Below are 17,156 nucleotides of genomic sequence, written 5' to 3'. Positions count from 1 at the left end.
TGGGCTAATCACATCTGCTCAAAATTGCCAGTAATCTTACTCAAGGTCACAATACCGTGTGACCACACTGATCCATCACTGGCGGTGTCCTAGATGAGAGGAGGAAAAGAAACTTGACTCTCGGCTCACCTGCTTGAGGTCAAACCAAAGTGGCAGCAAGCAGCCATGCAAGTGCCAACGTGCTGACCAAGTTAAAATAGGTGTGTCTTACCAGTAAAACTTATATACAAATCTCTTCAAAACTCGCGAAAATTGTGTATGAGGGGGGGAGGGATGAAAGTTATACTCCAGAATGTACGGTATACTATCTGCCACAGACAATTTTTGAAAGTTCTGTATGGCCTAAAAAGAATTCCTAGTACATTCACTGGATTATTGGATCAGTTGTAAGTTGGCACCACTTTTGCCTCTGCTTTTTAATGTGCATCGTCTGCTGTGCCATGTGACCACTACAAAACATTTTCATTTGTTTTTCAGTCAAAAATAACCTTTAGCCATGCCATTTAGGCAGTCATGCAGTAATAGATTTTCACTGGGTGCAAAATATTAGGCTGAAAGCAAAATAAAATTTGGCTTGTGTGTGTGTGACAACATTATTAATTATCGTGCAATTGATGGCCTGGGTCTAGGCCACGCTGGGGGTAGCAGAGAGAGCCCGTCTCTCGGTAGCCTCCCAGGCTTGCTGGATGGCCCAAAGTTGGTCCTGAAGACCTGCACTAGTCAGTGCGGCTCTCCACCACGCCTCTAGTTCATCTGGGGAGGACTGCAATTCTCCTCTGACCTATTGCGCAATCCCAGAGTATTTGCTCTAGGGTGGCTCCTCTATCATCACATAATTTACATTTGGCATCAGGGTTAATTCCGGAAACATGCAGTTAACATGTACCGGGTTCGTGTAAGTTCGGTTTGAAGGTGCCTCCACTCAACCGCCTGAAACATATCCAATTTTGCGCTAGGAGGTGGCTATATACACCTTGACCTTCTATAGATTTGAGTAATGTCACTGAATGAGAAGAGTCTATCCCTATCCTTCCATTCCATCTCCTCCTCAAAGCCTTTCCCTCCCCCCCCCCTTATCTGGTGTGGTTAATGAGTCCTCGCGCATCACAATGAGCAGACTCGTTAAAGTTGGGGGTTGTGGTGGATTTGCACGCTGTATGGGCTGGGAACCAGATGATTTTCTTGTCATGAAATTCCTCAGATGATATCAGTTTGGCTTTACTGCTTGCAGCCTCAGCTGATATCCGTCCTCTGGCGTAATTTCGTATAGCCGATTGAGAGTCTCTAATTATGTATCTATATTTGGGAGAAGTGATAGCCAGAGCGATGGCAACTTCCTTCGCAACCTCAGATACCCTGGTTTTGATTGAGCATGTGTGCACGTGTGATTGAGCACGTATGGTTTTTTGCTTTATAATTACTACTGCTGTAAATGCTTGCTGATATGAATACTCCAGGGCGTCCATTAATAACGGTTCCTTGTCATTGCCATACTTTTTGAGTAGAGCTTTAGCTCTGCTCGTTCCCCTGCCTGATTGAATTCCGGGTGCATACTTTTGGGTAAATTTGGGATTTGAATCCTGTTTCTAATCTCTCTGGCGAATGCAACCTTGGGTCCTTGCTGGTTATGGTAATTAATTCGTTATATATCGATATATTGAGTATGCTTCTGCCAGTCCGGGTGCTGGGAAGCCTTTCCAACTGAGCTATCTCCTGAGCTTCAATAAATTCTAAAGTGTTATGCATGCCCAGCTGCATTAATCTCTCAGTACTGGTGCTTTCGGGTAAGCCTATGACCTGCTTAAAAGCTTTCCTTGTGAGTGTATTGATTTTGTCCTTTTCTGCCTTGTACCAGTTAAGGTACGCAGCTACGTAAATGATGTGGCTTAGAGCAAAAGAGTGAGTGAGCCTAACAATGCTAGCTTATTTCATTCCCTGACACCTGTTCGTGATTCTCCTGATCAACCTAATGGCATTAGTGACCTTGGTAACGAGCTTTCCAAGAGTTTTGCTGTTAGTTCCCTTTGACTCAATGTTGAGTCCCAGGACACTAATTTGTTTAACAATGGGGATGGCGCCACCATTATTTGTACGAATCTGTATCTCCTTGTATTCTCTCTCCTTGATGTATTCCTTGGGTGGCCTGCCCTTGAGGGTAGGTCTGTAAAGAAGCTCTGATTTCTCTGGAGAGCGTTCAAGCCCCGTGCCTGTAAGGTACTCCTCCACTTTATCTACCGCTTCCTGCAATTTCTGTTCTATCTCTCCATCACTGCCTTGCGAGATCCACATGGTGATATCATCCGTGTATAAGGAGTGATTTATTCCTTCGATGTCCTCGAGCTTTTACGACAATCCTATCCTAATGAGGTTAAAGAGCATGGGCAATATCACAGAGCCCTGAGGCGTACCCAAACTGCCCATGTCCCTGACCTCAGACTTGAGTTCCCCCATGGCGAGGGTAGACTTCGTATTCGTTAAGAAGTCTCGAATGTAATTGTATGCCCTTTCTCCTAGGTCTAGGTTGCTGACCTGACTGAGTATGGCTGAATGTGCTGCTTTCTCAAATGCTTTCTTAAGATCCAACCCTAATATAGCTCTGGTGGACGTCGCTTTACTCCCTAACACTTGCTGCTTGATTTGCAGCATAACGTTTCGAGTAGAAAGTCCAGCCCAAAGGCCCAACACAGTATCTGGATATATTTCGTTTTCTTCCAGGTAATTGTTTATTCTGATAAGGAATGCATGCTCCATAAGCTTTCCTGTGCGAGAGGTGAGAGATATCGGCCGTAGATTTGCTATATTAGTTGGTTTGCCAGGTTTAGGAATAAGTATAACCTGGGCTTCCTCCCACTGTTGTGGTATGGTGCCCTTGGCCCAGCATTCATTAATGTATTTCATAATAATCTCTATTGCCTGATCATCCAGGTTTCTTAGCATGTTGTTATTAATCTCGTTTGGTCCGGGGCAGATTTCGTATCGAGTTTTTGCAGCACAGCTCTAATCTCTTGTATAGTGAAGTCCTCATCTAAGGTCTCGTAAGGCTTTCTCTCATACCGCCCTTGCTCGACTGGGTTGGGGGGAAGGTATGTAGCGCTTGCCTCAGTGACGAGTTCATCTTCCTTCCCTTTGTGCCCGTGCAGAAGCTTTCGCTAATTATGTTTTTGAACTATCCTGGGGTTGTCTGGATCTAGCAGGTATTTGAGTATATGCTTGGGCCAAAAATATTACTTGAGGTGCTATACCACACCAGAGAGTTCAATTTTAGCTCTACAATTTTACTCGCACTTCACCTAACATGTGCCTCTCATTTTGAAACAATGTGATTTATTCATGCCAGAAAAATGCTTTTACCGCTAATAAACTCACTGAAATCCAGACTTGCGCATCTTACTATGTCCATTCGGAGAAAAGGCAGAAAAGGCCAGCAATCAATATGTACTCTTGAGGGGTAGATTATGCCCAATTCGAAGAAATTCAATGGACCTGCCATGTAAGCCGCCCACTGTGATGTGTAATGAAAGAGTTGTGGCTGCGCATAATTCACTCTAAGCCAGTGCTGCCTAAAGACAAAGGCAAAGCCACACAGTGAAATGGCAGACTAACTGTTTAGAGCCACGTTACCAGAGTCTCTAAATTAATTAGTTTTATTGTATTCACCTTTACCATCACTTTTCACTTTGCCCAGCTGAAAAGGGATAGTTGCACAAGATAACATGAAGGAAGCAGACTAGGAAGTGAATTTCTGATGCATTACTGTAGTGGCACGACTACTGCCAACGCAGGAGACTACTTACAGCAGCTACTTTTGTCAGGCAAACTCTCTTAACATTGAATGAGCAGAAACATCTATTTCACACAACAATCTGCATTCCTAAATACCCGATGGTCTCCATGTGGTATCTGGCTTTCAAAGCAAAATGGCACTTGCAGCGTTCCTGCAAAGATGCACGTCACTTCACAAGGGAAAAAGTTTGGGCATGTTGGTAATTCATTGTTATACAGAATACATAGCCCCGAAAGAACAAAGGACAGGTCAAGACAGGACTTGCACTGACTTTCAACTAAGGTTTTATGACTTAGTAACGATTTTTTACTAAGGTTTTGCAGATTTATATGCGTGTATATATATGCTCAGGATCCGCAATAAAACCTTAGTTGAAAGTCGGTGCTTCTCCTGTCTCGACCTGTCCTTAGTTCTTTCTGCGCTATGTATTCTGTATAACAATGCATTTCACCTCTTATCCAAAGTCTTGCAGGTAGCCTTTGCCAACAAACTTGTACCACTGTAGTTGCACAGGTGTACTAACATGATTTTACTGGACTTTCAGTTGCAGCATTTCCACTCAGACTAAAAACTAAACATCAGCAGGGTGTCTACCAAGTTGACATCTTCAAATTTCCTTAGTTTTCCAGGTTTTCCCTGAGCGACACAGAACTTTATTTTATGTCATGACAGGCTGGACACACCACGTCGCCCAATGCTGTCACTCTCAAGTAAGCATTTTAAAAAATTAAAAAAAAAAGCTTAATCCAGTTTGAATAGTAAGGAGCAGTGTTTATGTTATTCGAAATAGAAAACTGAAGGTAAGGGATAGTAAAATGCACAGCAAATAAAATATTTCCAAAAAAGAAAAATGATAAAGCCCATTGTAAATCGAGTCGAGCATTTTCAAATACAAATAAAAAGATGCATACAGAAGCAAACATTTTCGAAAATGAGCTATTTCTATCAAATGACAGCAAGATCATTGGTATTAGGCCCGAACTTTTTCACAAGTGAGATTTTCTCAGCAGTTGGAAAGTCAACCTCAACTGTCCTTAGATACGCGTAGCCCACGCACAATGCCTCCGTTTTGTGTTTCACTGCTTTCAAGAGTTTATTTTGGATTGGATGAGCGTCACCTGCATCTCTGCGTCAGCCAACACTTTGCTTTTTGAGCTCAAGCTCCTTCAAAGAAGAGCTCACACAGTTCCTTTCCCGATCATTCTTCAGTGCGACCGTTATTTCCGTTCTTGTCCTCGTTCCGCCGCACGTTCGACCCATGGACCATTTGAAGCGTTTTTTGGTCAGTTGTACAGTCAACGTCCGATTTTTGGTACTCCCTGGGGGCCACGACAACGTCCGAAAAATCAAATCGGGCAGTCCGAAAAAATGAATGCATGTCTTTTACTGTCCTTAAAGGCTCAAATCCTCACACGCACGTCCGAAAAAGCTCTGAAGGCCTGCCAGTATACTTATTAGGCCTACCGGTGATCGTACTGTGACAGGAGACGGCGGGTGCAGGCGTGTATAATTATGGAATACGTACTCTGTCCCGTGACAATTGCCCCTTCCCACGCTTGTTAAGCTTCACCGCACTACTCCACGTACGCTTCACCGCGGAACATTGCTGTGCCGAGGCGAAGCTGCCTATCGGGAACCGGCATTATGCAACGCGCCATGCTTTCTAAGCTTAGAAGCCAATCGCGAGGATTACAGAGGCGGAGTCGGCGCCATTACTGACAGCGGCGAATTCTTTCAGTGAAAAGCACGGCTACGGCTGCCAGCGGATCTGCGTGCGAGAGCGCTGGTTCGAGGCGTCGAGATAATGAAAAAGGCGGTGTTGGCTTTGATTAATACCGCGGCAAAAAGACCGGAAAATCGGACAGCGAAGGGTTCTTGCGTCTCAAATTACAGATGTTCTTATACACTGACTCTATGGGGCACCTGGTGGTGCCGCGATATCGTTCGCATTATCGGGCATTTCACAAAAATCGGGTGTCCGGAAAATCTCAAGCCGGAAACTCCTCCAGCCGACGACACGGCATCAAAGAAAATTCATTACGATTCCTCGTTTTTACTCGAGCCAGCAGTAGGGAGGCTTTCGTTCCCTTTCAATAAAATGACAGCCAAGTTTCCCTGATTGAAGCACAAATTCCTTGAGTTTTCCCCGAGTTTCTCCACACTATTCAAAATCCCTGAGAATTCCCTGTTTTCCCAGTTGGTAGACACCCTGCACCAGTCACTGTGCAAAAAAGGTGAGGCGTGCAGACAGGACACAACAGAAGTGGACAACACAAACGTGACGTTCGTGTTGTCCACTTTTTTTCTCTTGTGTCTTGTCTGCACGCCTCCCCTTTTTTGTATAATGAATCCTTACCAACTAGCTCAGCTTTCTGTCGTTCTAAACCAGTCACTATGTTAGCTATAACTACATACAGAAATTACTTCATATGCCTTGTAAGCAAGCATAACTGTGTTATGCTATAAGTGAGCTTAGAGTACCTGTATAACTGCATCACCGCATTATGGAGAACTTTGCCAGTGTCAATTGGCCATCCAACTGTAATGTCGGCATTTGTGTTACTGCACACCAAAAGTTGGCATAAACAGTTGCAAGTTGAGATGTGTAAATAACTAGAAAAAAAAAAGCTGCAGGTAGCATGTGATAAAAAAACAGTACAATCTTTGCTTTGTCTAGCTATACACACATGGTAGTAAGTACTGCAAGGAACCGTAGTCATGGTTGAAAGTGATGTGGCACAACTTCTTGTGTGCAATTTCTGAAAGCAGAAGAAAACAACATGGGAATGGCACTTAAAGAGCCTGCAAATGCGCCACAAGAACAGATACAGATGTGGCACAAAAAGTTATTAATATTATGTACACAATCTTCTTAACATTGCATGATCTGAAGGGAAACATTATGTAAGTACTATTCATAATTTACTGCTACAACCCACTTAAGTAAACAGTATATGTATGAATGTAACACAAGGTTTTTTTATAACTTTCCAGCCTCAAAACGCACCTAGGATTTGCGACATGTATAACTGTAATATATATTTTTTTTCCTTTTCAGAGAAGCTGAAAGTCTCCCCTCGCAATATTTGTGGCCATGTTATTTACGTACAAATATAGTAGTTAACAGAAAGGGCAGCTTTCACTACTCACACTTCGTCTTATGCAGGTTGGTGCATTCATTTTGGTGGTACTAGTGACATCTCTTCCATCACATATTTTTCACTTTCTTTCCCACTTGTAATACTGCTCCCATCACAGCCAACTAGTTTACAGGGCCTCAATCAGGGCATCCTGCCGAACACATCACTAGGGCTGATTTGTAGTAGAATACACGCAAATAATAAACTGCTCTAGCTTGGCGTCACTTATGGTACACTCTGCTCACATTCTGTGTGCTCAAGCAATGCAATAACTGCTTTGGACTTGAGTTTTTGATAACTGCATTGCAAGGACTTCAACAGTGCATGATCACCTTGGCTGCAATGTTTAAACAAAGCCAACAGGATGCATTACCACATTTGCTCAGTATTTAGCTTGGCAGTGGAGTGAGACTATGGCTAGATGCACTGCTTCGTAGCACAACAGAGGACAGGTTAACCACAAGGTGGCACAGATATACCTGCCAACCTATGAGCGCGAATGTTCGTGAATACCAGTGATCATGGCATGTGGGAGGGGGAGGTGGCACACATCTTTGGATGCAGCACACAAGCAGCATCAGACTTGCAGCAGGAGATACTGACAAGCAGTGCAATGTTTTCTAATCACAGTGACATTACCAGCGACTTTGCTGTGGCCTATTTCACCTGCTTTAGGATCATTTTCAAGTAAACTTGCTCAGATCAAGTGCTCTACGATTTATGTTCACCTGGTGCATGCAGCCACAAGAGGGTGGCACACGTACCATCACAATTTTTTTGCATGCATATTGTTGTAATATCGCACCATGCCCATCTTTCAGGAGCTTTAAATCATTTTCATCAGCAGAATTTATATTTTGTAAAGCTTTACTAAAAATTCAGGGATGTTGGCAAGTATGCACAGACAAAGAGATGCACGAACTCACATGTGGCTTATGTACAGAATTCAGAAGACAGAAACAAATTTGAGGAAAGTGATGCCCAACACACAGATTGAACTTTATTATCTGTCCTTTTTTACACTGCAAAGTAGAACATCTAGCCATTATGTCCCACCAAATAGGTCCCATCACAGCATTACTAGCAAAGTGAGGGCAGTATTCTGGTTTCTGCTGCTGGCATGAGCATTGTGTACAAGCACTGTCTGGTTTCTGCTGAGAGTCATAGTACACCTGTTAGGATACATGTGTCTGAGCAAAGTGGATCATAAATAATAAGCTAAAGCTGCCTACCATCACCTACAAGCACTGCCCACCTAAGACTCATGCCACAAAAGCAAGCTGATAACATATCTCAAGTGATATGACAGTGATATTCCAGAAGTGATTGTATGGGAATACAGTCCCTGTATACAGCACCTGTACCAAAAATATTGACACAGATTGTTTATACTTCTTGCGGTGACCATTTTTCACAGTCTAACTAGTTTACGAAGTTCCCGCTCGGAGCAAAACATGCCTACATGTATCCAAAATTTCCAAAATGTTGTCGCCGATTCTATAGTGAAAGAATTTTGTCTAATCAGATCGTGTAAGCGATGCTAACAAGTGTGTACATTCTGGAACACACACGAGCACCATTGATCATGCTGGAATGTACGACTCCCGCATAAATATCTGACGCAATTCATCCGGAAATCAGATTTCAACAACTGACGACTGTGCTCGCCGCTATCGTTATGCTTTGAGTGTTGCTTGTTTGCGCTGAGCACAAGTTTCCCCAATAAGTAGTTAAATTTTTTACTGGCACTTTTGGCAGTTTTATTTTTACCATCACTACAGCATGACAATATAAACTGTCTTAAGGAGCGAAAAAGCACCAGGGGATGTTGACTGTTGAAGGAAACCATTGTTTAGCCTAATAACCTTGAAGGAAACTGCTGTTATCCCAATGTATTTCTTGACTCCCATGCCACTCTATATGCATGAACTGCTTCATTGTTAGCCAGTAGCTATTATTATCTTCAGTTCAGGTTAAGTTCACATTCAGGCACATTCTAAAAATACCATTACTTGGTGAAATACCACCAAACGGGAAGGAAACCAGAAAACACCACAAGGAAGAAACAAAGTAACAGGAATGGGTGTTGTCTCTGTTCCTCATCTTTTTTTTTTTTTCTGTTTTCCTTCCCGTTTCGTGGCATTCCACTAAATAATAACATGTACTAACTCGGCCAACAAATTGAGCCACTCATATGAACCAAGTATACTAATGTGGGTTCAGGTTTGGTTTGAGCCAGAATCAACACTTAATTCACAACTCAACAACTTCATATAATCATCAACTTAATATCTTAACTTAACAACTTAATATAAGCTCCAGTCATGGCTCAACTGAATATGCCATTTGGTCCTGTAGCCAGACAGAAGCTTCTTGCACCAGCTTGATAGCATGCCTTAATCTGCCTTTTTCATGGCGCGACGGCACATGCACCCTGCCCTGGCAGATTAGTCGCAGAACGTTTTGGAAGGGTCGCGTGCAGCGCGCCGAGAAGTCCCTTGAAAAAAAAAAAATGAGCGCTCGGTCGCGCGCCGCTGCACACACTCGTGCCATGTACCACGTTGAAACTCCACTGGCAGCTTGACGTCGTTGTGGTGCCGAAAACGTCCGCAGCGTAAGACTGCAACTCAACTTTAAAACAGAAAGTGGCCAAGGCTTCATCCAAGTGGTTCGAACTGCACCGTGAGCCAAGTAGTTGCCGGCTTTCATTGATGGCTAGCATATTTAATGAAAAGCCCATGCATTACACTTGGGCGACACTTAATAATGTTATGTTGCTGATGAAGTCTTTTTGCAGCGCCGGTCCTCACTTGCTGGCTGTGGCAGTGCGTGCCTGACTTCACGTATTAAGGCACGGTAACACTGGGTCGATACGAGGCCAACAAGACGCTCACGTCAACAATTGACCGACTATTCAGTGCAGTGCTTCACTGAAGGCATTTTATCATACCAGGCCGACACCGACGCAACTGGTGAGTACAAATTCTCACACTGCGACAGGCTTTCTTGTCGATGGCACCGACAAAATCAGTGTGCCGACCAGCGTTCAACCAAACTCTGCGCGATCGGCCATTGAACTGGGAATGCGATAGCGACAGTGCCTTCGCTTGTATATATAATTAATTGTGCCCAACGTAAGTCAGAACATGCCTACAAAGTTTAAATGCACCAGCTTCAACTCTCTCTAGCCGTGCACATAAAGTTTGAGCCAATGTTGATGCTGTTCAGCGAAGGTTAAAATCATGCACCCATTATCGGTGGACTTCAAGTGAAATAAAAGCAGTTAGAACTAAGGAAATTACTTTTATATTTCAGTTCTGTCCTTAGCAATTTGAAATGAACTACACCTCACTTTGCATGGCGCGTACACAATAAGCGACGACACAGTGCTGTGCCAACATCTGTACGTCACCGTACCGTACGGTACGATGCTCGTCGCATTCGGTGGGTCTGTACGTGTTGTTATGCTAACACATTTCTCAATTCAGAGATGTTCTGTTTACCTCTGCGTCAAACAGGAAACAAGAGACGGTGCATTCGGTATACAGCAGCATAAACAACCATCTCGCTCAGTTATACCAACGGTATCAGTGATGGTATCCGCAACTTCGCGAAAGAACAACAGAGCACTTAATTTATGCAAGCACAGTTTCCTTTAATAACGTTTTATAGCAGGCGCAAGCTGTAAGTATGATGGAGTCAAAGAAAAGCGAGAATCAGAAATAAATTAACAGCCCGTAATATGTTATCTGGATCACAGTTGCCGTTGTTTAAGTGGTTCGGCCACTCATGTTGACTCGTCTCAGGGTGGAGCAACACATATGCACATATATGTATGTTTTGCTTTGTTTTGGCATTATTTCATATCAGCGATGCACCTTTGCCACAATATTTGGCACTATGAACGATCTGTGTATGTAGATGTAAACAAGTGCACCGCTTTGATAAATCCAGCACGGAAGGCTGCGCTCGAAGACTTTTTGAATTTGAGAAATATCTAAATAATCTTTAAAAAGAATATAAAAAGCGAGCTCCAAGTGCAGAAATCAGTGACAACAAACTCCAAGGCAGCCGTGTCAACAAAGGGAACTCAGCGTGCCTTTATCGGCCGCACTGTTTGCACAACAGCGCACTCAGGCCTCCTCACCCAGTAGTCACCGAGTGCTTCATGGCTTCAAGGAACAACATTCTGTCCAGGAGAAGCCATTAATAATGATTCACAATTCACGAAATGCACAACTGACGCACACTCAATGTGGGCGCATGCACACAAATCAATCGGCGAGAGCCCCGGCACCCTTCCAAAACGTTTCTAGCAGCGTGAGGCAGAGGGCAGCACAGGAAAATGAAAAAGGCAGATTGAATCAAGCTCACATCTTTCTTTGCCCAATTGGTGCTTAATTCCAGACAACACTGTCCCTTCCATCATAGTGTCCCCTTACATCTTCTATGGTGGACATCGCCTTCACAATACATCACTAGTTAGCTTTTTTTTTTCTATGTGTATGCCGTTATAGAAGTTGACTTGACACATAAGAAACAGCTGAACTTACTGCATGTAACCTGTCTTGGATTCAGCTGCTGTGCCAAAAGCACTGGCACCAATTTTCGCAAATCAATGCGAGCTTCGTAAACACCATCATGAGAAATGGTGCCATCACCTGTAAGGCAGAGATCAACTAATGATGCCACTTTGATGTCAGTGCAGCTGTAAAGACTTTAGCAGGTTAAAGGGACCAGTGAGTATAAATGTTTATTGTAATCATACAGTAAAATACAAGTCACAGGCTCCATGAATAAGCAAACTAGCCTGCGTACAAGCTGAAGTAGACCAATTCTGCATTGTTTAGAGCATATATGTATCTCTCCTGTCAGTAGCTTCACCTGCTTCTCATTGTGCGAGTCGCGAGAACTGGGCGAGTTGGAGTTCTCACCTAACTTAGGCTCAAGGCAACAGCGAGTTGAATTTCAAGGACAGCCCACCGTCTTTAATAAAGCATTTTCTCCTAATCTTCTGAGTCACATCACCTGGTTCTTCATTGCAATACATAAGCCTGTTCATCAACATAAGAAAAAAAAAGACAAAGGAACTGTGTGCCTACAACCAAAGATAAACAAAAATTCAATTATAGAGTTTTACATGCCAAAACCACTATCTGATTATGAGGCATACTGTACTGAGGGGCTCGAGTAATTTGGACCATCTGGGGACGTATTCTGTAGGAGTCTACTACGTGGACTCTTACAGAATACCCCACCCCCCCTGGAGTTCTTTAATGTGCACCTAAACCTAAGTACACAGGTGTTTTCGCATTTCACCCCCATTGAAATACAGCCACCGTGGCCAGGATTCAATCCCATGACCTCGTGCTTAGCAGCCCAATACCATAGCCACTAAGCAACCACAGCGGGTTGCAACCAAAGTTGTCATTCAGTATGCTAAGAAGGGCTAATGGAATGTTAACTTCATCATGCTGACAACTCCGCCTTTGAAGTAACTTTGCATTGTTCACACTCGAGAAAATGTGCAAGCCGTAATTAACATAGAATCTTGCAACATTCTTCCAGCAAAGGTAATGTGAGCAATGCTCAATTCATGCTTGCACACAGCTATACAACCAATGATACCAGAAAAGCATTCAACAGATATAAAAACGATTACAAGAAAATAACATTGTATATTTTTTCATTCTTTAACAGTTAAAAATGTCACAACAACACAACATGAAGTGGCACCACATAATGAGATGGCTATCAATGCCTTTCTTTTTTCAATGTTCAGCTGCAGCTACTAATGAGTAAGGTATTTTGCCTTAGTAGGGGCGGTCGCTCAAATTTCATGCGACTTCACTGGAGGCTGCAGTTAGCACAGGTGTGTACAAGAACGCAAAATAAGTACACTAAGTCACACCACACGTAAACAACCACCCGGCACCTCATAACATTGCCAGTAAATGTTTCAATGACAGAACAGTTCAAGCGAAGAATGCTGGCAGGTTAGCTGTTCTTTATTTTTTCTTATTACGCATCTCCAACATCAAAATTTCAGGCAAATACTTAAGATGGTAATGCCATGACCGAGAATGTGCTGGTGTTCTAAACAAGGATACTTTTATCAGTAAAGCTTACATGAACATGCTTTAAGGTACCTCACTAGGCCCTACAAAAATTTTAGCTTAACATCAGATGTTGTAAAGCGTCATCAGAGAGCATTCTACTGCAAAGATGCTGAAAAGGATTAGTAATAGCAGAGACAGAAGCAAATGAAATGTGAGCTAATGGTGCGATGAGGCAAGCTGAGCAGAGCTGGCAGCATTGGTGTTTGAGTGTAAATGTGGGTGGGAAATTTGGAACATGTAGATCAGTTTAGTGGCCCTAAAGAATAACTGCACACAAATAGATCAATTTAGTCCAAGTAGAGTTGAGTACATAATGAGCCAAGACTGAAGAAAATGCGTTAACATAAGTGAGCTTCATTCACAAAGGCTGAAGCATAGATAGACAACCTGTTCTGCAGTGTGGGAAGGGACTGTTCAAAATCTTGTGCTGTCACACAAAATCCAGAGCACTTATGCTAGGCAAGGCTTCAAGGTACCCCATTCCTCCACCATGCCATCATTAATATCATTCGCCAGAAAAACTGTTGAAAGCATATCTTAACATATCCTCATTTTCAAACAAAATTTAAATTGACGAAGTTAGTCATAAATATGCTATTTATAACCACCAGACCTTGTGCAATCGGCAATGTATTTTGCCTGAATTGAGCCTGATGGATATGCCACTACAGCTTCCCATCACATTTTGCAAATTGTGCATAAACATCAGAACAGATAAGAGCTTCAAGAGCAAAATCTGTGCGATATCCAAATCAGACTTACGAGAAAGAGGGAACTGCAGTCCTTTGAAATGTGTAGTCACAGTGACCATGTCTGTTTGAACAGATACAGTCATTCCATGATCGCTGGAGATTGTTATGGTCTGATATGAAGAAAAAACAAGAAGAAGAAGTAGTTTAATGATTGGAAAATGTAGAGAGGTGAGCTGGAAAATTGAGCATCTGGCCTGCTACTCTATGTAAGGAAAGGGGAAGAGAAAGGGTCACAATGGGGGATCTTTGCAAGAAAATTTCAGTTCAGCCTTTCTTTTTTGACTACATCCACAAGTTTTTAAATAGCTGATAATGGCCAACTGTACACTCACTAGCCCTTCAAGCATGACAAACATGTTTAGTATAAACAAATGATACTGAAAGACAAGGATATATATATATATACAATAAGCATTTCTGTACATGAATTATTTTTAATAAGAGCAAAAGTTATATTAAAGCTAAAGTACTTATGCGAGTTCACAACAGAGTTAGCATTCACAGCATAGCTTTCTGCGTTAATGCAGAAGGCTATGATACTAGCCATCAGGACACTGCCACCACTACCAGCTCAGTATCGAAATAAACACTAAGCAAACACACAAATGCACTTTTTATAGCACACCATCACAAAAAGCAACCAACAAAAAACACTCAGTGCCCTTCCACTCTGTAAGAAGGGTGACCAGTGAAGCTGTGTATGTGAGCCCCTTAATGGCGATCTGCACCTCCACCGCGGGTCACCCTGCATTGCACTATATTCGGGATCAGCGCCCGTATGGGGAGTGCTTAACGCCTGCTTCACCTCCGCCACAGGTCGGCCCAGTGTTGCACTATCTTCGGGATCGGCCCACGTATGGGGAGTGCTTAACGCCGGCGTCAACTCTGCCGTGGGTCGACCTGGCATTGCACTATCTTCAGAATGTCTTTTCTACACGCAGCCACAATAGTCGGGAAGGTAGCCCTTAACAGCTTCGCTGTAGAATACAGCTTCCAAATTTAAACAGATTTAGAATATACCATAAGATGGACATACACCTTCTGTATAGGGTTGCCACTATTGCCAAGAACAACAGCACCGCAACACAGGGGTGTGATATGTACTGTACGCAAAAATACAAAGTGAAAACATATGTTTTCACTCTGTATTTTTATTGTACTTTTATTTTTACTTTACTATATAATAAAGTGCCAATACACCGAGTGGAAACCTTGCACAAATTAAATTTATTGATAGACATTAAATAAAATTTGGTACACATCTAAAATTTAAAAAAAAACATGGAAAAGCAGCTGAGCATCATTTCCATAGCCCAAGATTGCATGAGGTCAGGAGAAAGAACAATGTACATCCATTTCACTCATGTGATGCAAACTGATCGTGCCAGTTGACGTGATAGGCACCAATAGAGGGTGTCTACTGAGAAGCCTTATCAGAGGGAAGCAGAAGTTGCACTTGGCCACATAGAAGAACACTCAGAAGAAAAAAGAAAGAGATCAGATGGACTTGTCAGTCTTGCCACTTAGGATAGCATGACAGTTTTGCGACATCAAACAGTTCAAAGAAATGAATCCCCTTGTGACAATCCAGTTATTTGCATTGTACAAATGCCTGACAAGCACTTACAATAAAAGTTACATGCAGATTTAGGGAGAAATGTAAAACTGACAAATGGCACGCCGGTGTTGTGGTCAAGCCAGCACCATGAGGGAAAAACCGGCTGTGCCTGTGAAAAACCAGCCAAGTGGCAACTCTACTTTAACATCAGAGGCTTAAAAATCTAAATATTAAGCATATTTCAGCATTCTTACCGCATATGAACTCAGGTTCTTCATTTTGTCCACAACGTTTTTCATCACCTTTAATGATGGCATGTGGGTAACTATCTGCAAAAAATGATAATCATTATGCACTAGTGTAAATACATTAACACAGCAGCATCTGTTTCTTTTAAAATGACTGAGTAACTCTAATGCAGCAAAGGCTTGCAATGCCTGGCTTTCAACTTGAACCTGCTCTGAAACAGGACATTTCATTTCATAATTGAATAAGTGTGGCCTGGGGAAGACAAGTCATACTGTCATAGGGCCTGTAAGGTTCTTTTAAATAAATAAATGTTGGCTCCAGCCACATTCCTAATGTACGACCACTGTTGGCCACTTGTTCCCCTGCATGTTCATCATTATTGTCCTTATGTGTAAAGCAGTCTTCAGCAAAATTAAATCACACGCACAAACAGTAGGCAAAATCAGCTTGCACTATTGCAAAATAAACAGATAACTTGGTTAGTAAACACTTCTGGTAGACGCAGTAGTAGCTGTAGATGCTGAATTATCACTTTACCATGATTTGTAAGCAGGCATGGAAAAGCAAAACTCACATCGCCTTCTTCTACGTCTGGTTGAGCAAAGTTATTCCATAGCCTTCTTGGTATCACGGACACTGGCACATCGTGAACAACAGTTCGAGATGTTGAGACTAGTGATGGCTGCGAGTGTCAGGACGTACGTAAAACGGGAGTTACAAGCATCTTCTTGAGACTACAATCTCAACCAAAAAAATTAACAGCAGAAATTGTCATCAAAAGTCAGCACTCTTACCAATTCTATTTCGAAACTTAAGCAAGGAGTTTGCCTTTTAGTCAGCTTAACCTTTAGCGACTTCGCAGCTGCTGCTGACTTCAGTGCTTTCACAATGTGGTCAGCGACAACATCGAGATATATCTCGTTAAATTCCTCTGAGACACCTTGCATGTTGTACTCTTCAAACAGGGTTTCCTGGAAATAAATAGCAGAGAAAGCGATGTTTTGCAAGTGTCTTAACTGCATATTGTTGAAAGGAATTCAAAACACCACGGAATTCACCTGCGGTATGTCAGCCCAAAGCCACCCGCCGCCACTTACAGCGTCTTCATTTAGAATGAAGTAGACGCAATCCGTAGTGATGCGCAAGGTGACATCCTTAGCTAGTTTAGAAACTGTGTGCACGATTTCTGTAATGTAGAGCAAGGTGCACGATGCTCAATACTCGTATAACACTGACGTCTCACCAACAAAGGTACATTGTTGCGAATTATTATAATATTCAACAAATAGCTTGTTCGCAAATATGGCATCGCAACTTACTAGAAAGCTGCTGAATGCACACGATGTCTACTATTCGTCCACGAAACTTCATACTTCAAAAGACGCGGACACCTGCGACATGCACTTTCTGTGGATTGGCTAAGCTTGGACGGAGCGCGGCTAGTGCCGTCTCTGCGCTGTCGTCTGCATTTCTTGCGGAGGTGTGTCCGTCCACATTTATCGAATTCAAAATAACAAAAAAAAGGCGCACGTTGCTAAATTTCAAGCTAACACT

The 17,156-nt window shown here is 42.6% G+C and overlaps 2 protein-coding genes across 2 annotated transcripts in view; both read right to left on the bottom strand.

The window, feature by feature from the left end:
• The window catches only part of LOC142582461 (DC-STAMP domain-containing protein 2-like), a 71,370-nt gene extending 59,785 nt beyond the window's left edge, over nt 1-11,585 (bottom strand). Inside the window, exons 1-2 of the mRNA XM_075692216.1 lie at nt 11,478-11,585; nt 6,472-6,543 (exon numbers count right to left, since the gene is read on the bottom strand). Of these exons, the coding sequence (XP_075548331.1) occupies nt 6,472-6,504 (33 nt within the window). The 5' untranslated portion in view covers nt 6,505-6,543; nt 11,478-11,585. The remainder of the gene's footprint in view (nt 1-6,471; nt 6,544-11,477) is intronic.
• Nucleotides 11,586-11,865: 280 nt separating this feature from the next.
• Hus1-like (Hus1-like checkpoint clamp component) lies at nt 11,866-17,138 on the bottom strand. Its single transcript, XM_075692218.1, has 7 exons — nt 16,922-17,138; nt 16,661-16,788; nt 16,397-16,573; nt 16,177-16,284; nt 15,608-15,682; nt 13,806-13,905; nt 11,866-11,978 (listed from the first exon to the last, which is right to left on the bottom strand). The coding sequence occupies exons 1-7, from the start codon at nt 16,971-16,973 to the stop codon at nt 11,944-11,946; spliced, it is 675 nt and encodes a 224-aa protein (XP_075548333.1). The 5' UTR covers nt 16,974-17,138; the 3' UTR covers nt 11,866-11,943.
• Nucleotides 17,139-17,156: the final 18 nt, after the last annotated feature.

Source organism: Dermacentor variabilis, chromosome 5, assembly GCF_050947875.1.
Source record: "Dermacentor variabilis isolate Ectoservices chromosome 5, ASM5094787v1, whole genome shotgun sequence".
Classification (NCBI taxonomy): Eukaryota; Metazoa; Arthropoda; class Arachnida; order Ixodida; family Ixodidae; genus Dermacentor; species Dermacentor variabilis.
Note: the sequence above shows the minus strand (reverse complement) of the source record. Positions and strands in the feature narration are given on the sequence as shown.